General features: G+C 49.4%; 1 protein-coding gene across 4 annotated transcripts in view; it reads left to right on the forward strand.

Annotated features, from left to right (window-relative positions):
• The window catches only part of UBASH3B (ubiquitin associated and SH3 domain containing B), a 141,671-nt gene that overhangs the window by 103,705 nt on the left and 17,226 nt on the right, over positions 1-20,740 (forward strand). For all 4 annotated transcript variants that reach the window (XM_005667439.3, XM_003129945.4, XM_021063019.1 and 1 more), the window contains 7 exons: positions 883-1,081; positions 4,699-4,868; positions 10,396-10,604; positions 16,048-16,180; positions 18,226-18,346; positions 18,948-19,070; positions 20,114-20,206. In XM_005667439.3, the coding sequence (XP_005667496.1) occupies positions 883-1,081; positions 4,699-4,868; positions 10,396-10,604; positions 16,048-16,180; positions 18,226-18,346; positions 18,948-19,070; positions 20,114-20,206 (1,048 nt within the window). The remainder of the gene's footprint in view (positions 1-882; positions 1,082-4,698; positions 4,869-10,395; positions 10,605-16,047; positions 16,181-18,225; positions 18,347-18,947; positions 19,071-20,113; positions 20,207-20,740) is intronic.

A 20,740-nucleotide genomic window follows, 5' to 3' on the forward strand; every position in this document is an offset into this window, starting at 1 on the left:
CGCTAGCATCTTAAGACAATCTGTTTTTCTAATATCGTGGGTTGTTTTTCCAGAATCTCATTCATATCCTCCCCCCCCTTATAGGTGAAAATATGTTCCTAACACCTTGTCTTTTACCATTCACGCTGAAAATTAAAATGATTATCATTTCCTCTTAGTCATGGCAGGATCTTTCTCAAGAGCATTCAGAGTTTGAGGTGCTCTCATTCTTTCCGCAGGGCTCTGGAGAGGGGAGGAGGAGGTGTCCTAGCTCTCAGAGCCTCCTTCTTCCCGAGGGCCCTGGGGGTGGACGAGAATCAACTGCCGATCAACTAAGTGGAACAGAAGAGGCACAGATGATGCACATCCGCTAGAGAACAGGAGTCCCCGCTGTGGTGCCATGGGTTAAGGATCCGACTGCAGTGAAGGCTCGGGTTCGATCCCTAGTCCAGGGGCAGTGGGTTATGGATCTGGTGTGGTTGCAGCTGTGGCATAGGCCGCAGCTGCAGCTTGGATTCCATCCCTGGCCCAGGGAACTTCCACATGCCATGGGTGTGGCCAAAAGAACGAACAGTAGAAAATACACCACAACTTATTATGGGTGCTGTATGCAATCCCAGCCTGGCCCTTGTGCTTCTCTTCTGCTGGACCAGCCCCAGGGCCCTTGGGCAGCGCTCAGAGGAGCACATCAGAGCAGGGAGAGAGGCGAGAAGTGGTGCGTTGCCCCAGATGAATTTCCCGGTTGGATCATCCACTTCCAGATAACCGGGGTGCTGCAGGCCTCCTCCCTCCTCCCAGACACAAGGGGTGGTTTAGGAATTGCATTATCAGCCTCCAGCTCTGGGCAGGGGACGCCGTCTCTCTCCCCGGGTCTCTGAGGGAGGCCTCTTGTTTCCCTGCCAGTGTGAGGACAGCAAGGTGGACGCCCTGGGCGAGGCCCTGCAGACCACGGTCAGTCGCTGGAAGTGTAAGTTCTCGGCGCCGCTGCCTCTGGAGCTGTACACCTCCTCCAACTTCATCGGCCTCTTCGTGAAGGAAGACAGCGCCGAGGTCCTCAAGAAATTCGCCGCTGACTTTGCCGCGGAGGCTGCATCCAAAACCGGTGAGCCACCCACGGCCGGGCCAGCCCGAGGTCCTGTCACTCACACAGGAGGAAGGAAAGGGATAGGAAGTAGTGGTGGAGGAGTGGCGTGGAGTCAGGAGGTGGAGGGTCTGGCAGGACTGGGCAGATGTTGACCCAGCATACAGCTGTTTCCTGCAGGACCCCACCCCTCTGGTCCCTTTAAAAAAAAATACTCCGCTCCTATTCGGCTGACCTCTCAGAGATCAGGTCCCTGTCTGTCCCTAACACCCACGCTGAAGGTACACAGATAACGGCTCTCTACTGAACTACCCATAAGTTCCTTGGTAGCCCCACCGTCTCCTCCCATGGAGAATGCGAGAATCTTCCTTTCTTTTTCCCAGCCCTGCTCCCAGGCAGGTGTTGACCTGGCTCTCCCTGTCCCCTCTGTGAGGACTGAGGCCTTTGCTTGGAGGGTAGAGTGGAACCACCTAAGCAGCCAGTAAGAATCAAGTCGGGAGTTCCTGTTGTGGCTCAGTGGGTTAAGAATCCAACTAGTGTCCATGAGGATGCGGGTTCAATCCTTGGCCTCACTCAGTGGGTTAAGCATCTAGTGTTGCCATAAGCTGCGATGTAGGTCACAGATGCTACTTGGATCCAGAGTTGCTGTGGCTGTGCTGTAGGCCGGAGGCTGTAGCTCCATTCCACTCCTGGCCTGGGAACTTCCATATGCTGCAGATGTGGCCCTAAAAAGGAAAGAAAAAAAAAAAATCAAATCTACTGAGCCAACACCTTTCCACTTGTCAAAGCCCATCAGACAGGCCCCCTAAACCTCAAAACCTGTCCACAAATGTCACCCCTTCCTGATAGCACCTGTTCTTTTCATGGGAGCTCTCATTCAAGCCAACAACTGAGGTTTACCATCAAAGGAATCCGCTTCGAGGGATGTGATTCAGGATGCCTGTTGACATAAAGGCAGGAGACACAGAGAGAGGATGAGAAGCAGGAGTCTGCAAGGTTTTCCTGCCTGACCACAGGGGCAGACGGCTCACCGAGCTCAGCAGGGGCCTCACCTGCTGAGGGACAGACAGACAATAGGACAGGGGGTCTGCTGGCTCCCTTTAGAGTGGACTCACAGTGGGCAGGTATTATTGGGTACCTACTCTGTGTTTATCCATGAGGAATGCAACAGAGAAGAAGTGGCTTTTCCTGGCAGAGACACATCAGGAAAGCCTGAGTCAGGCCCCATGGGAGTCGGGAGGGGCCATCATCCCATCATGAGTGGCGGGGTGCCCCCTTCACAGAAGAAAGGAAAGTCACCCTGGGAAGATGCTGATCTATCTGTCTGTGGGAGGGCAGGTGGAAGGAGCATGCGCAGGAGCAGAGCGTGTGTGGGGGTACAGTGGGGATACCCTGACCATTGTGGAGGGTGTGAGCTGCACCCTGGAGTGCTGAGTGTTGAATGCAGCGCTGGAGGAGACCCGAGCTTGCCAACCCCACCCTTTGCTCCCTGGGCTCCTGCCCTTTGACCTCACCTCACCTGTCCGTGTCCCTTGCTGCAATTTTCATCCTCAGCTCCAGCCATTTTTCTCAATGTCCTTTTTTTTTTTTTTTAACAAGAAAATCTCCAAACAGGGCTCTGGTCCCCTGGGAAGAGTGTGGTGAGGGCCCCATCATTGCGCAGGGTCACAGCGACGTTTCCACTCTCATAGGAGCCCCAGTCCTTAAGTCCCCTCTGTGCATCGGGAGCTGGGTGGCCTTAGACCCCACCCCCACTTCTTCATCTCTGGGCACTTAACTAGTCTCTGCTCTCTGACTCTGGCGGGGCCCACTGCATCCCAGGAGCTGTGCATTTCAGAGAAATGGCATACGAGGCAGATTCCTCCCTGTTCCCATCCCTCCACCTCAGGGAAATGGTTCTTTTTCATCCCACAGTAGCGATTGTCAAAACCAATAAAACTCCCACAACAACCAAATCTCATGCTGCAGCCACAAAACCCAAATCCCTCACAAATGAGTTAAGCAGCTCTTGGCCAGGAACTGGCCGATTCACAAAGCGAGCCTTGAGGGAGAGGCAGGCAGGCCCTTGCTGGCTTTCCTCGTAGGAACCGGACAGCGGACTTCTCTCCAGCCATCTGTGGCCACTCTTGGAGGGCTGGCCCCCTGGTGGTGAAGTGGAGAACTGAGCAGCCCTGACCCAAGCTGCTGGCCACCAGGTCTTTGCCCTAGAATTTGCGCCTTGGTGGTATTCACAGGTGCGGCAGACTCAGATCCCAGCAGCAGTTAGAGGTGGTGTGGCCTTCCATCCTTGGTGGTTTATGGATATTCATTCGTGTGTATTCATTCATTCAACAAATACTGAGAGCCCATGATGTGCTGAGCCCGGGGGTAACCCATGAATAGGACACAGAGCCCTTGCCTTGGGGGGCTTACACCAAAGAAATTTAGCGCTATAACAGAAAAAGTACTCAGAACCACAGATCTGAATTCTGTTCCTATCTCTGTGCAACTTGAGTAAGCCCCTTAATTTCTGGAATCCCCTAAATTCCCCCTAGGATTCCAGAAATTAAGGGGCTTGCTCAAGTTGCCCCTTGAGTAAGAAGTCGCCTCTTCTTCACTCTTCTAGCTTGGTTGGTAGATGAATCCTCCCCGCTGAAAGATGTACAAAAGAAACTAAAAGCCATTGTCTTGTGTAGGTAGGCTGGTTTGGTTTGGTTTGTTTTTCAAGGTGTCTTAGAATAATAGTCTCTTTATTTAAATTTTTTTTTTTTTTTGTCTTTTTAGGGCCACACCTGCAGCATATGGAAGTTCACATGCTAAGGGTTGAATTGGAGCTGTAGCTGCCAGCCTACACCACAGCCACAGCAACTCCAGATCCAAGCCACATCTGCTGCCTACACTGCAGCTCATGGCAATGCCGGATCCTTTAACCCACTGAGCCGGGCCAGGGATAGGACCCGTGTCCTCAAGGATACTAGTGTTACCTCTGAGCCACAATGGGAACTCCCTAGTCTGTTTACTTTAAACCTGAAGTTCTCAATCAGGGGTGATGTGCCCCCCTCGACCTCCCTCTCAGGTCATTTGGCAATGACTGAAGTCATTTTTGGTTGTCATAACTTGTTGGGGGGAATGCTACTGGCATCTAGTGAGTAGGGGCCAGTGATGCAGGTAAAGACCCAATAATGCCCAGGACAGCCCTCACAACAAAATGATATTGAGAAACCCTGATTTAAACTTGGGAAATAATCCATCTTTTCCCCTCATTTCTCCATCAGAGCCACCCAAGAAGCTAAGAAGCTTGATTTCAAAACAAAGGTGATAGAGCATTAGGAGTCATATAATTTGCTCCTTATTTCCACCTAAATTAGCTCATCCTTTTGGGTCTCAGTTTTCTCATCTGAATGGTGGGGCCAATGATAATCAGCTAGACTTTTTGTTGCCAGGAGCCGCCGACCAAAATGATTACCTCTCAGCTGATCCAGAAAAGCCAGACAGGTGTCTTTTTCTCTAGCCAATGCTGAGACGTTACCCACCCCTCGCCTTATTCTGCTCTTCTGATGGAGGACTCCCTCCCTTGCTATCAGGGAACCTTTCTGTCTTCTTCCTTATGTCTCCACTGTTGCAATGCAATCACTGCCTGTTTCCTTCCTTCCTTCCAGAAGTGCACGTGGAACCTCATAAGAAACAGCTGCATGTGACCTTGGCGTACCACTTCCAAGCCAGCCACCTGCCCACCCTAGAGAAACTAGCCCAGAATATCGATGTCAAACTTGGATGCGACTGGGTGGCTACAATATTCTCCCGGGATATCCGATTTGCTAACCATGAGGTAATGTCTCACTGTGGCGCCCGACTCTACCAGGGGTACTGGGGTGCCATCAGCCCCAGCATTACTTGTTCCTGCGGGGAGATGGATGCCAAGGGAAAGCAATCAGCAAGCTTTGGACCAGAAGTTCATCTACATGCTAGCTGACTCTCTGGGAAGCTTTGAGCTTGCATCCCTCCTCTCTGGGTCCTGAGTGGCTCAGCTGTGTAATGTCCCCATTGCTCTGACTGCCCAGCGAACCTCACTGGAATGATATAGAAATGAAATGGGAAAACAAGCATTTTGGGGAAGTTTGAAGTATTCTTATGAGTCCAAGGTATTAATAGATGGAAGACATCATCCTGATCTTAGGTGAGGAGAACACCTAAATACAAAAAAGAAAAAAAAAAATCCATGAACACACAGTTAACAGGTATTTGCTGAGTATCTATGGCATGCATGTTACCATGGGACATGCTAGAATTTTAAAATAAGGAGTTTGAGTCCAGCAGGGAAGAGAGACCAGACACGCCTGAGATGGAAGCATAGACCAGACATTGTGAGAGTTTGCATGCATCCCACAGGAGGCATACACAGCACAGGTGAATCCCAGCACACGGTCCTGGCATCCTTCTCTTGAGGGAATCAACGTTGCTTTCTAAGACAAAGCATGTGCCATCTTTGGAAAGTCACATTGTCCCCTTTTTTCCTGAAGGAGAAGCTGAAACACAAAGAGATTAAGCGGCTGGTCCAAAGCTAGAGAGCAATGCAGGACCAGAACTGCTGCCAGAGTCCAGGGGTTCTGACCAATAAAGACAGGCAGCCCATCTGAAAAAAGACCACATGGTTTGCAAAAACGGTCATCCAATATATTTGTGAAACAATACTCATATTTGTTGCCTAGTTTTTCAACAGTAAAAGAATTGATATTTTTGTTTACATAACCTTTTAACCTCTCTTTTAGACATCTTTCTAAGATACGAAAATCAGAAATTCGGGATTTAGACGTTCCCGTCATGGCACAGTGGTTAACAAATCTGACTAGCAACCATGAGGTTGCAGGTTCAATCCCTGGCCTTGCTCAGTGGGTTAACGATCCGGCGTTGCCGTGAGCTGTGGCGTAGGTTGCAGACACGGCTCGGATCCTGCGTTGCTGTGGCTGTGGTGAGGGCCGGCGCATGCCGCTCCGCCTCGACCCCTAGCCTGGGAACCTCCATATGCTGTGGGAGCAGCCCTAGAAAAGGCAAAAAGACCAAAAAAAAAAAAAAAAAAGAAATTCGGAATCTAGGCCAGGCGACCGCACTGTTGTTTTGGAGGTGTTTTGGTGACAAAGGTCCAGGCCTGGGCATGGGTCCCGTGAGTGACAGGGGCCTATGGCCTTGTCTGACTTGGCTGATGGGAATGGCACGCCCTCCTTCCAAGTCATTTGGTGTAAGTTTCTGCAAAGGCACAACAGGGAGACTGGGCTTAATCATCCTTTGGAATTCTGACATCTCCTGGACTTGCTTAGCCCGGGCCCTAAATAGAACAAGTGGGGCGTGGCTGATTGGATTCCTTCCGAGGGCAGAGGGTGGCGGGCAGATGGACTGTGAGAAGTCACCTTTCTAGGAGAAGGAAGGTGGCAGTGGAATTTTCCAAGGAATATCTTCTAATCAACACTGCCCTCCAGTTAACTTGGAGGGTAATTGCTTTTCGGCCTGACCCACATTCTGCTTGATCGGCGCTGAGGGAAAGAGGCAGCCGGCGCCCACATGAATTATTTTCTAAAAATAACATGGCCTCTTTTTATCTCTTATTTGTCGAAGCTCGTTTATTACTATTCCTCCTGATAAAGCTCTCCCTCCGAGGTCGCTTGGCTCTACCTGAGCCCTCCCGCATCTGTGAGCCTCTCCTTGTCTTTCTCCTCCTTCTGGGCCCAGGAGGCAGGACTGATTGATGGGTCCAGGGAGATCAGAGATGTCCAGAGAAGGTGAGTGGCTTAGCCAAGGACCCTCAGCAAGCGGTCCGTAGGAACCCTCCTCCTCTCATCCCTCCGCTGTGCAGATGCTCGCTTGATGTGTGCTTGCAGACTTCGCCTTGTATTTCACACCGTCTCTTCCACATGACCGATTCCAGGGTGTTCTGTCTGTTGCATGTGCCAAGCCGTGGAAATCTAGAGGAAGGACAGAGTTACACAAAAAGCATACATTTTGGAGTCTAGCACGCATGGCTTCTAACCCTGGCTCCCTCACTTGAGCAGTGGTTAGAGTCTCCTTTACAATTTCCAGAACTCTCCAGTGCTGAGTTCTCTCGTGGCAAAATGGCGATGCGCTGTTGCTGGACTCTTGTGTGGATGAAAGAGGATGGATGGAGAGGCCCTCACCTATGAGCCAGCACAGAGCAGGTGCGGCGACAATGACAGCAAAATCGTCGCACCCATTACTGTTACTGAGATTAAAGGGGGTTTCAAAGGCAAGGAGAGTCGGCTCCTACCATCACATGGGGCTGCCTCTGCCCCTCCCAAGACATCAGTCAGTAAACTCTGAGCTTAGTCCCCAAGTGGGAAGGGAGGAAAAGCATATTGGAGACAGACGCAAGATTTCTTGCAAGTTGTAGTTCCCACTGTGGCTCAGCAGGTTAAGTACCTGACATGGTGTCCGTGAGGATGGGGGTTCAATCCCTGGCCTCATTCAGTGGGTTAAAGCAGCCGGCCTGGCCGTAGCTGCAGCGTAGCTGGGGCTTGGATTCAATCCCTGTCCCAGGAACTTTGGTATGGTCTGGGTGTGGCAAAAAAAAAAAGTATCATGTACTTCAAAACTAGGCAGGTGTCCTGAGATCTCCCAAACTTAGGCTGACTTTTGCACCTGATTTCGGTGAGTGAGAAAGGGCTGTGGAGACATGGGCACTGGTTATTTATAATTTTAGATTTGCTGCGATACCTTAAATTCTTATTGCTTATTTATGTATTTATTTATTTATTGGTTTTTAGGGCCACATATGTAGCATGTGGAAGTTCCCAGGCTAGAGGTCAAATTGGACCTCGGTCAAATCAGGTACCAGCCTGCACCACAGCCACAGGGCATCCAAGCTGCGTCTGCAATCTACACCATAGCTCATGGCAACCTCGGATCCTTAAAACACTGAGCAAGGCCAGGGACTGAACCAGCGACCTCATGGATTTTAATTGGGTTTGAGCCACCATGGAAACTCCTCTTACTGCTTTTTTTTGTTTTGTTTTGGTTTTGGTCTTTTTGCCATTTCTTGGGCCGCTCCCGCGGCATATAGAGGTTCCCAGGCTAGGAGTCTAATCGGAGCTGTAGCTGCCAGCCTATGCCAGAGCCACAGCAACGCGGGATCCGAGCTGCGTCTGCAACCTACACCACAGCTCACGGCAACGCCGGATCGTTAACCCACTGAGCAAGGCCAGGGATCGAAACTGCAGTCTCATGGTTGCTAGGCAGATTCATTAACCACTGCACCACGATGGGAACTCCTTACTGCTTATTTAAATCAACGCTGCTTATTGTCCAGTTACTCTCTACATGGACGCAATGTCCCCTATTCTCCCTGCTGTGCCTTGATCTTCCTGGAGTCACTTCAAGGTAGAATACTCACTGCTCCCCATGTGAAAGGAGGCGTGAGTTCTCCAAAGTTCTTTTTGAGTTGCTCACAGAGTAGGCACTTCTGAGGCAAAGACATCATGAGCCAAGACTGATGCTGTGCTTGAGCATCTAAGGAGCCTGAGTTTAGACTTGTTCCCTGTGACTCGGTGCCTCTCTCCACCCTGTTCCAAGAAAAGGAATGTTCCTTTGGCTGGATCATCACATACCTAGCCTAGAGGTGGAAGAGATTTCTTAGGAATGTTTGGTTTTCTCTAGACTGTTTTAACAACTCAGCGAAAACCTTCCTGGTTAGTTTGGAAACGTGGTTTGAGTGTATACATGGCAGAGAAAGGGTGGGGGTGTGGGAGGTAAAAGATGCTAGAGCAAGAATTAGGGGGGAAATGGGTCCCCTAAATGAAAGGAACATCAGCAATCCACTGGGTTTGTTAAGGTCTGTGCATTATCATGTTCATTCTCTATGGGGAAAACAAATCACGTTTTTACTGGCTCCTCTCATTCAAAATTTCCAGAAAGAAATTTTTTTTTTTTTTGTCTTTTTGTCATTTCTTGGGCCACTCCTGTGGCATATGGAGGTTCCCAGGCTAGGGGTCTAATCAGAGCCGTAGCCACCGGCCTATGCCAGAGCCACAGCAATGTAGGATACGAGCTGCGTCTGCAACCTATACCACAGCTCACGGCAATGCCGGATCCTTAACCCACTGAGCAAAGCCAGGGATCGAACCTGCCACCTCATGGTTCCTAGTTGGATTCGTTAGCCACTGAGCCACAACGGGAACTCCAGAAGGAAATTTTTTATGACATGGTCTGATGTGTCACCTTGACCCCGGTGAGCTGATAAGCTCACAAGCCTACCCAGCACAGGGGTCAGGTGTCAGTGTCAGCTAGATGGAAAGGTAACCCCTTGAAAGACAGGTTTCATGGGTCATCAGAAATTATTATGCCCCTTCTGCATCCTGGAGTCTTCATTTAACTTTTATAGTCCAGGTATTATTTTACATATGAAAAAACTGAGGCCAAAGTTAAACACTTGTACATGGGAACCACAATCTCTAGCCTGCCGCTAGATGGCTGCGGGATGGTAAGAAAAGCTGGTAAAATTACAGCTCCCTCTTTGCTCCCCTTGTGAAACACATAAGATAGCAATGATGGTCCTTACCATGGAGGTCTCCTGCTGTTAACGACAAAGGGGTAGAGTCGATGTTCTCCCAAGTACCACCATGCCTCTGCTGCTGCTATTTATACATACCAGGAAGGCAGGCAGTAGGTGGAATAAATCCGCCAAGGGGCATGGCCTGAGGTTGGCCCCAGGGGCTTTTTCTGTGCCCAGAGAAGGAACACATGGTCTCCACCTGTTCACTGACAAAAGCTGGTTACACACAGACATGACACACTGATGGCTATGAAAGTCTTTTTCTTTCAAGGTCTTTGTTAAAAATGAAAGTTGAAAGGAAGCTCCTTGAAGGCAGGGACCGCATCTTATTTAAGCAGCTGCATCACAGAGGAAGGAGAATTCTTCATTCCCCAAACTTTCTCCATCTGGCCCGTCAGTGACGCCAGCATGGAAGAATCCCTTTCCATGAGTCTCTCTGGGTTTCCAGAGTCTATTACGGCATCTACCCCAGCCAATGGAGCAGGGAAAATGAGGTCCAATCCCATTCATACAGCCGCTTCCTGGAGAGCCTACAGCTTTTCAGATGCATTTCTAAAAACTGTATCTCTTGCAGCAAGGATATGCCTGAAGGAAAGTCTAGAACCAGCCGGTAGCACCAGCACACACTCATAGTGCCCTGAAAAAGAGAAGAAACGCCTTCTGATCTGAATCCAAATCTCCGCAGGGGCACCTGTGAATGTCAGCATCCAGATGTGTGCGCTGTTGGCACAGAGCCCCTGGGGGCACTCAGCAGAATGGGCCAGATGTGGCCTCACGCCTCCCTCTCCTCCTCTTTCAGACGTTACAGGTGATCTACCCCTACACCCCACAGAACGACGATGAGCTGGAGCTGGTCCCGGGGGACTTCATCTTCATGTCGCCCATGGAGCAGACCAGCACCAGCGAGGGCTGGATCTACGGCACGTCCTTGACCACCGGCTGCTCGGGACTCCTGCCCGAGAACTACATCACCAAGGCTGACGAGTGCAGCACCTGGATATTTCACGGGTAAGCAGACGCCAAGTTCTCTGCCTGCTGCTTTTCGAAGAACATTGCAGACCTTGAGGTGGTAGACTCGATCCTGGACCCGCAAGGCAGCAGTCACAGTAAACAGGGTTTGAGGGAGGAGAAGCTCTGCAGGTTCTAGGCTTCCAGGGAAGGGCGGAGCTGGGGCCTGGGGAGGATGAGAGATGGATTGCCTTGCCTCCCTCTGCCGGTCCCATCGCATGTAATGCCTGAGTTCCTGATCAGAGACCGAACAGGCTGCATGGAGGCCTGCCTCTTCTGGCCTAAGTGTGGATCATCCCAGCTCAAAGTCTTCAAGGCTTTGGGGCTTCTGTCCACTTCGTCCTGGGAGAGCTGACACCCCAGAGAAGCAGGACAGATGCCCACCACACCAGCCAGATCAAGAGTGAAAGGATTTGTAAGAATCAAGAGAACTCAGTGACTCTGAGCAGGTCCTCAGACTTGGCACGTGAATGCTTGGATGACAGAGGCCATATCTAGGCAAGTGGGCAACTGCCAGAACCAGAAAAAGGCACATGGTCCCTCCCTGCCCACATCTTTGGATAGAGAGCTTTCCACCATCCCCCAAACCAGCCTGATCCCATGTTGAGAGTGGCCTGTGTTGAATGGACAGCTTTGTCCTCATAGAGAAGGTGGTCCCACTCCTCTCATGTCTTTCTTCGCCTGAGAAGTTCAAAGCCAGCCCCCTCCCCGACACACTCGGGCATCTGGCCAGGGTGTGCATGCTGGTTTGTTTTTCTTCCCCCTCGTTCCTGCCATGTGCCAGCATGGCTGAGAGCCGGAAGCCCTGAGCACCAGCTGCATGGTGTTGAATGTTGTTATTACTGTCATAAAAGAGAAGCAGAGATGGGCAATCATGGTGTTTTGCCTGGAGGAGAAAAGAAAAGAAGCTCCCCTATCCTGGTTGGCAGCAAGCAGACAAACCCCAAACCCAAAGATGGAAAAAAAAAAAAAAGAACACTTCCTTCCTTAATAACCCCTACCCAGCAACGCTCCCCCTTCCTTCCTGCCCAGCCTCCCCCACCCACCCCGGGAACATCCAGCGCCTTGTGGCACAGATCGGAGGGTCAAGGCTCCCTTATGTTTCCCCAGACCTTGGCTTTTTCAGAAATGTTTCTGAAGGACGAAATAAATAAGATGGCTTTCCAAAGCCACTGTTTTATCCCTGTAAAAACAAGTGAAGCGTAATATATGTGAAGAAACAGAGAATCAAAAGATAATTTGTCTGACAGTACACACCTCCCAGATCGTGTTCTTTAAAGCAGGGCTCCCTGGGGGAGAAGAGCATGTGGGAGAAGTTCTGCGGACCCACTTTAGGTCTCTGGGTCCAAACCCACTCTTGCCTGAGTTAGAGCTCAGCTGAAACCTGGGGCGACCTAAGTGATTTCATTCCCTGGGTCCCGGGGGATTGGGGGGGGGGTGTCTGTTTGTCATCTCCCTTTATTTTGAGAGATTACTAGGGATGTTATTTCCATGGGAACCATGTCTAAAATTTCACCCTCAGCTTCCACAGTCAACCCAGCTGAGAGTAGGGAAATGCCAATTTATTAGGTATTAGAACACTGTAATTAAGGATTTGGGTTTTTATCCCAAAAGTCTTGGTAGCAAATCCAAACTTTCCCCCTCACCAGCTGTGTGACTTTGGCCAAGTTACATGACCTCTCTGAGCCTTGGTTTGCTAATTTATGAAAGGGAGATAATAATTGCGCTTGCCTCATAGTGGTACATGAATGCTGCGGTAAAGGACTTTGCTTTACATGTATAAATCAGCACTGAATCTACAATAGCCCTTCTTTTTATTATTTGTCTTTCTCTCTTGTCTTTTCTAGTCTTCTCTTACATGCTTGTCAAATCAAATGTCTCTTCCACAAAAGTGATCCTATAGAAGACCTGCACTTTCCCATTTAACCCCAGAAAGGAAAGTGACTCACAGAGGCAGAGCCCAGCATGATCTAAGACAGACCATGTTTCAGCCCTAATCAAAGATAGCCTGGGAGTTCCCACTGTGGCTCAATGGGCTAAGAAGCCAGCAGTGTCCGTGAGGATGCAGGTTCAATCCCTGGCCTTGCTTAGTGGGTTAAGGATCTGGTGTTGCCTCGAGCTGTAGTGCAGACGGCAGATGCAGCTCAGATCCCTCATTGCTGTGGCTGTGGTGTAGGCCTGAAGCTGCAGCTCCGATTCGATCCTGGAAACTTCCATATGCCACAGGTGCAGCTGTAAAAAAGGGGTAGGAGTGAGATAGCCTGGAGGAGGTGGAGCCATAGGGGTCCTCAAGCGTGACCCGGCCAACTGGATGGGACGTTGAGAGGGGATTCAAGCAACAAGTAGGGACTTGGGGTCAAGGACCCTTCACAGCTCTTCCTCCCCTGCCCTTTTCAGTTCTCTGCCTCCCTAAGGAAGTATTTTCCTACCACCCTTAACAGAGCATCTTGGCTGGTTCTGAGTATGTTCCAGACATGTGTCAATTGGATCAAAGTTCCTCTGTGTCCTCTGAATTGGGGAGGGCTGGCCGGTCCCTCCAGGGCTTACTCACAGGCCTGCTGTGTCCTGAGTTGGGAAGGGGTAGGTGGTGCTTGAGATGTTCTGGGTGTCAGGTGTGGCTTCCTCCCTACTCTGCAATCAACCTGAAGCATCTAACTATTGTCTTACTGGAACTGACAGCCCCAAACTGTCTCAGAGTGAGTCAGGGCTTTTGATTACAGTGATGGGTGAGAAGAGAAGGCGGTGGCATTCTACTTGCTGGCTGAGCTACAGGAGACAGAGAAGGGATTCTATCAAGGTTTTCAGAGCTGTAATAGAGTCAGGAAATTAGGGAACATGTACAAGCGAGATGAGGCCATGCATCCAGACATTTCAGGCCCCGAAGCTTTGATGAATCAGACAGTGAAACTGAATTTTCTTTAACTGTGTGGTGTTTGGGAGGGTGTCAGTTCAAAGTAGAGGAAAAGAGTTGATCTGTTAGACTATTAGCCTGTCTATGAATGGCACAAGATTTCCTTAAGCTACAGTAGCTTAAGATTTACCATAATCGGAGTTCCCGTCGTGGTGCAGTGGTTGGTGGGTCTGACTGGGGACCATGGGGTTGCGGGTTCAGTCCCTGGCCTTGCTCAGTGGGTTGGGGATCCGGCGTTGTCGTAAGCTGTGGTGTGGGTTGCAGGCGCGGCTCGGATCCCACGTTGCTGTGGCTCTGGTGGAGGCCGGCAGCTGCAGCTCCGATTGGACCCCTGGCCTGGGAACCTCCATGTGCCGCGGGAAGCAGCCTTGGAAAAGGCAGAAAGACAAAAAAAAAAAAAAAAAAAGATTTACCGAAATAGCTGCACGTTACACGTACTGATGCAGCTTTGTTCAACTGTAGGCTCCTGAGTCATACCCTAGACCTGCTGAATCACAATCTGTGAGGAGCAGGGCCCAGGCATGTGTATTTCTTAAAGCTTCCAGTGATTCTCATACACACAAGGGCGGAAACCTCACTTCTCCTGGGTACAAGGCTTCTGAGACCTTTGCGTAGAAGTAGGATGAGTCCAGCTTCAGTAGAGAAGTGGCCGCTTGGGAGTTCCTGTCACGGCTCAGCAGAAACGAATCCAACTAGTATCCGTGAGGGTGCAGGTTCGATCCCTGGCTTTGCTCAGTGGGCCAGGGATCCGGCGTTGCTGTGAACTGTGATGTAGGTCGCAGATGTGGCCCGGATCCTGCGTTGCTGTGGCTGTGGTATAGGCCAGCAGCCATAGCTCTGATTTGACCCCTCGCCTGCCATGGGTGTGGCCCTAAAAAGCAAAAAAAAAACCAGAAAGAAGTGGACACTTGGTCCAGTATCCTAGGATAGACCATGATGGAAAATCATATTTTATTTTTTGGTCTTTTTAGGGCCGCACTCTCAGCACATGGAGGTTCCCAGGCTAGGAGTTGAATGGGAGCTATAGCTGCCAGCCTACACCACAGCCACAGCAGATCCCAAACCGCATCTGCGACCTACACCACAACTCACACAACACTGGATCCTTAACCCACTGAGCAAGGCCAGGAATCAAACCTGCATCCTCATGGATGCTAGTCAGACCCGTTTCCTCTGAGCCATGACAAGAACTCTGGAAGATAATATTTTTTAAAAAGTATGTATATATATACACGTAGGACTGAGTCACTTTGCTGTACAACAGAAATTGGCACAACATTGTAAATCAACTATATTTTAATAAATTAAAAAAATTTAAATGGCTACTTAGGAGAGTGACAGTGGTGGTAAGATGATTAAAATCACACAGTGTTTTGAAAAAAAATGTACTGACCCTCCCAATTAGCTTGATTACATTGGTGAATATGAAGAGTTCTTTTCAAAATTAAAATTCTAAAACGAATACTGTGTTTAAATTAAATAATCCAGAACAGATGAGAAAGGGAACAGGTTGCTGGGTCAGCAGGGACACAGCAGGACTCTGCAGGGCGAGAGGGACCTGTGGAACTTTACCCTCGTTGTAAAGAAGCAAGACATCTGAGATTTAAATCCTCTCCCTTGACACTGCCCAGTGAGGCAGGAGTAGCTGTCCTTGAATTTTTCTAACAACCATATTTGAATTGCAATGTTTATTAGATAAAGCTATGCAGAGGCCTTACTAAATCAAAATAATTTAAACACGGCATGATTTGCTGCCTGTTTTGCAGCCAGACCTCTGTGAGGGCTTCTGTAGTTATAGTTACATCCAGAAATGAGAGCTCTTGGCTCGAAGCTCTACACATCTGTTGAGAATGGTCTCCTCCGGGAAAATGCTGTGTTTCCTCATCTCGCTGGAGGTGTGACTGAGATGGGGAGGGGGTCTGGAGACTGAAGGAGGCAGAACAGGGGGTCCTGGCCACAAGGTCTCCTTGACCACGAGGAGCCACAGGCAGAGTGATGGAGATGGTCAGAATCCACTTTCTAATTTGTCAGTTCAGATAGAATTCACCATGGAGAAGATGAAAGGCAACAGGAACTGTTTCTTTCTCTCGAGCCAGAAAAAGAGCTGGCAACGATGGTACAGAATTGATACCTCATGTGTCTGCAGCATCCCCCTGGTGCCAGCCACGCCTGTGGCCTCCTAATAAGCCCCATCCCAGCCCAGAGGGATGAGCACATCTGCTTCAAGTACAGAAATCCATCTCCCCCTCATTTATTAATCTCAGGACGTCAGTATAAAACAAGATGTGCCTTATAACAATAGCAAACCACTATGTTGTATACTTGAAACTAATATTTGCAAGTCAATTATACGTCAATCAAAAAACAATTTTTTAAAAGATGTTCCTCCCCAGGGATGGGAGCCCCCCAGCCAGCTTTCCGAAGCCCTGCCCTGGGGAGTGTCTCCTCCTTCCACACGCTCGGCGAGCCCAAGGATGAAGTGCTGGTGACTCCTGGCCAGAGCAGTAACGTTCTCTTTATCTTCCTCTGCAGTTCTCACTCCATCTTAAATACATCATCTTCCAACGCGCTGGCATTCGGGGACGGCCTACTGGAGAGGCGGCAGTATGAGGACCAGGGCCTGGGGGACACAACTCCCCTGACCATCATCTGCCAGCCCACCCAGGTAAGGCTGACCAGCAGGGCCATGCCCTCAACTCCGCTCCTTTTGACTAAGCATGAGACCTTGCCCTTGCTGCGACCAGCGGGCTTCCCATCTTTCCGGGCACAAGATCATAAAAGATGTACAACAGTTCAACGCGAGGAAGAGTCAGATGGGTGGCGCTGACAATGCCTGTCAGCACCTGGGTCTCAGCTGGTAAGGCTGTTCGAGAGAGAGGAAGACACGCCATCTCTGTAAAGCAGTAATGCAGTTGACCCTTAAACAAAATGCGAGGTTAGGAGCCCTGACCCTCTGCACAGTGGAAAATCCAGGTGTAGCTTCCTGTTGGCCTTCCGTACACCAATCTGGTTCCTCCATAGCCACGGTTCTGCATCCTCAGATTCAATATGCTGCAGACTAGATAGTGTTGTAGTGTTTACTTTTGAAAAAAAATCTTTGTATCAATTGGACCCATACAGGGTTTTGGGTTTTGTTGGTTTTTCGTTTTGTTTTTTTGTTTGTTTGTTTGTTTTTTTCCTTTTTTTTCTTTTTTTGGTCTTTTAGGGCTGCACCTGTAGCATATGGAGGTTCTCAGGCTAGGAGTCAAATCAGAGCAGTAGCTGCTGGCCTACACCACAATCACAGCAACTGGGGATCTGAACCATGTTTGCAGCCTACACCACAGCTCACTGCAATGCTGTATCCTTAACCCACTGAGCAAGGCCAGGGATTGAACCTGCATCCTCGTGGATGCTAGTCAGATGTGTTTCCGCTGAGCCACTACAGGAACTCTAAACCCATACAGTTTAAAATCGAGTTGTTCAAGGGTCAATTGTAGTATCTGGTAGATTTCCTAGGCCATTGTGAAGATTAAAGGAAATGAGAATATGGTTCTTAGGAGTTCCCTGCTGGCCTAGAAGTTTAAGGATTTGCTGTTATCACTGCTGTGGCTCAGGTTCAGTCCTTGGCCCGGGAACTCCTGCCTGTCAGGGGTGTGACTGACAAAAGAATACGGCTCTTAGCACAGTACCTGGCACATTGTGAGTGTGATGGATGTTAGTTAGCATGTTCAATCCATGCCAGAAGGTTGCAGAATGGAGGAACTGGCGGTGGGGTGGTCGTTTTGAACAGGACAGGACAGACAAAGGCAAGTTGAAAGTTGAAGCAAATTGAGGAACAAGAGACTAGATCACATTGGCTGGAGCCCAGGACTTGCGTTAGGAAAGAGTAGGAGAGCCAGGGACGATCCATGCCGCTATCCCATGGACTAAACTTGCCAGGGCCACAGGACGCAAATGGGAAATGCTGGCCAACAGGAGCTGGCCGCCCTGAGCAAATGGGAACAGCTGACTCCATCAGAAAGAAGGACTATAGAAACATCCATAAGGATCCACCCAGCAGTTAGAGAAACCAGAATCATCTGGACAAGCCTTTGACTAGCCAGGCCTATTTCATCAGCCAGAGGTAGCAGCCTCTCTGGGAGCATCCTGGTGTATGCAATCAGGTAATAGAGCCTACCCTGTGATTGGAACAGCCAGAGCAGGACCTCATTGCTGGAGGAGACCTCAGACCATGTGGTCTAACCACCCCCTGGCGGGGATGAGGCAGGCGTATCGGTACTGATAAAAGTCCTTGCTCCCTGAAGAAGCAGGTGAAGCATCTCTTTAGGGGAAGAAGCTGTCCCACTAGATGGCTGTCTTTACACACAATGGCCTCGTTTCACACTGGGCTGTAACCCAAGTGGCCTTCAGTGTTGCCGGATACTACTCCTACAAACCACCAGCAGCAGAAACAATAAAGCCATTTTCACAGCCCTTCTTGTTTTGCAGAGCACCTGCAATTCATCTCATCTGAGCCTCAAAATAACTTGTGAGGTCAGTAGATGAGGGAGGCTTCCTACCCCCATTTTAGAGATAGGCCAGCCTAAATCCAAAGTACTTACGGGGCTTATCCCAACCAAACGTCGGTGAAACTTGTCCTAAAGCCCAGCTCACCCAGCCCTGGGCTCTGGGACACGTCACCTTTCTCGTGTGCTTCTCCACTGACAGCATTTCTTTCTTTCTCTACAGCCTCTGAGGATCAGCAGTCAACCTGGCCCTCAAAAGAGATGCCTCTTTGTGTGTCGGCATGGTGAGAGGATGGATGTTGTGTTTGGGAAGTACTGGCTGTCCCAGTGCTTCGATGCCAAAGGTGAGTTGTTGGTTGGCCTGTTCGGCATTGGCATACCTATCATGGCCTCTAGGGGGCAGAGTCAAGCTACATTTATCTGGATGGAGTCATTTACCGCCCTTGTGCTGTTCTATGGTTAAGTCCTTCCTGATTGCCTGGAGTGTAAGGGAAGAGCGAGGTGTTGTTGCCCCCATTCTATAAACTGGGACACAAGGGACCAAAAAAAGACATATGTCTTTCCCACAGTCATAGGGCAAAGTCAAAGGTAGACACAGGTGTCCTGATTCCATAACCAAAGTTCCCTCCACTGAGTCCCCCTGGCTCATTTTAGTTCCATTTTCATTTGGGTGACATGTGGAAGATAGGGAGGCATGCACATCTTAGAATCCTACTTGCACTTAAAAACCATCTCTTGTCACTTTTATCAGCAGAATGAAAGAGTAGATTCCAAGGCATTCTACCAAAGGAGGGGTGTCAGCCTCAATCTTTTCTAGAGAGCTCAGTTCAATCTCTTTGGCCAAAAAGGAATGGAAGTGGTGGAGGGGCTGCCAGGACCAGCAATGGAAGTCCTGAAGAAGCAAGAAAGAAACTCATGCAGCCTTGGTCTGACTTTTCTTTCCAGGCCGCTACATACGCACCAACCTGAACATGCCTCATAGCTTACCTCAGCGGAGTGGTGGTTTCCGGGATTATGAGAAGGATGCGCCCATCACTGTGTTTGGATGTATGCAAGCAAGACTCGTGGGTGAGTGTCCTGGAATAGACCCTGGCTATTTTTCCCAAAGACTGATCCAGGGGGTATGCCAACACACTGCCTTAGGCTTTCCTATAAGTACTGTATTTCCTCAGTTCAAAAGAGACTTATTATGTAACCATTAGCTTCAGGGCACTGGGCTAGTTTACCAAAGTGAACAAAGTGTGATCCCTGTAGAGGAGCAAATGGTCCAGTGATGGGGCAAGGTCACGCTTGGTGCCGAGAGGTCACCTTCTAGCATGAGGGTGAGGAAGAGGGAATCCTGGAGGGGCTGAAAGCATAGAGGCCAATTGAGCCTTTGAAGATGCTCAGTTCTTTGCAGGTCTAGGCCATACCTGCCACACAGCGCCAGCAGCCTGGTCCTGTTTGATCATGTAACCTGTATGGATTGATCGCTTCCCTTGTGCAGGGCACCATGCTAGGTATTAGGGATCCAAGCCAGAGTCCCCACCCTCAGGGAAACATGTAAATGGATACATACCATAGAGTATGGTGTACTCAAGAATAGAACTATGTGCAAAGTATCATGAGGGCACCCAAAAAAGACACAGAAGAAGAGGAGAGAGTGGAAGTCAGCTGGACAAAAAGGAGTAGGAGGGCAGGCAGGCATGTTTGTGGGAGAAACAACATCAAGTCATAGACGCAACAAAAGTACAGAGGAAAGAAGCCTTCTTGTTTCGGGAGCATCGAGGGTGAGTGGGGCAAGAGATGGGGCTGGCGAGATGGATGAGTTCATGGACCACCTGGATCACTGTGTTAAGGTCTTAGGACTTTCTCCAGGAGGGAAAGATGGGTATTTTATGGCTCCTTAGGACCAGAGAGACTGAAAGAAAAAGATAAGAAAGGGTGTGTCTTTGGCCTCTTTGATCGAAATACTGGTCTGGAGCATTGTTGGAAACAAGACTAAATGGCTGGCTCCATGTGAGCCTCCACTGGGAAAGGGGTTTGGAGGGTCTGCCTGGCACCCTCTCCCACACTGAGGGTCAAGCTGAGCCTGAGAAAATCGTCAGATTGATTCTTCTCTTCCTTTGCAGGCGAGGCCTTATTAGAGAGCAACACCGTCATCGACCACGTCTACTGCTCCCCTTCCCTGCGCTGTGTCCAGACCGCGTATAACATCTTGAAAGGTAAGACTTGCTAAAGGTCAGCTAGTCCATCCCTCCATCTCCAGGCAACCCGACGCCTAAGTCATCCTAGACTCAGCACATTCGCCCATTGAAAGCTTCAAATGTGAAATGTTTTGCAAGGATTCTTTTGGAAGATGACTTTGCAAAAGTCCCCACATCATACTCCAGTGACAAAAAGTGAGATCCAAGAGAATAGACAAATAATATTTTTCTTGCAAATACAAAGCTCTCTTAGATGAATTGTAGGCTGGTAAAAATACTGCTGTCGGACAATAATTTAGAGCCTACACAGCATGATCTTTTTTCCTCGTTTGCACTGAAAACAGTCACATTGCTTCCTCCCGCTCTGCTCTGTGGGGTGATGCTCGTAAGTGTCTGCAAATTTTAATCACTCTTGTTTCTTCAGTTAATTGGAATAACTTCAAAATCACCTTTATCATAAAGATATTCTGCTTTTACCCTAAAATCCATGGAAGCTTATTTTATCGGGATTTCCATTTTCATTTCACTGCAAGGAAAACTAGAAGAAACAAG

The sequence above is a fragment of the Sus scrofa genome, chromosome 9, assembly GCF_000003025.6.
Source record: "Sus scrofa isolate TJ Tabasco breed Duroc chromosome 9, Sscrofa11.1, whole genome shotgun sequence".
Classification (NCBI taxonomy): Eukaryota; Metazoa; Chordata; class Mammalia; order Artiodactyla; family Suidae; genus Sus; species Sus scrofa.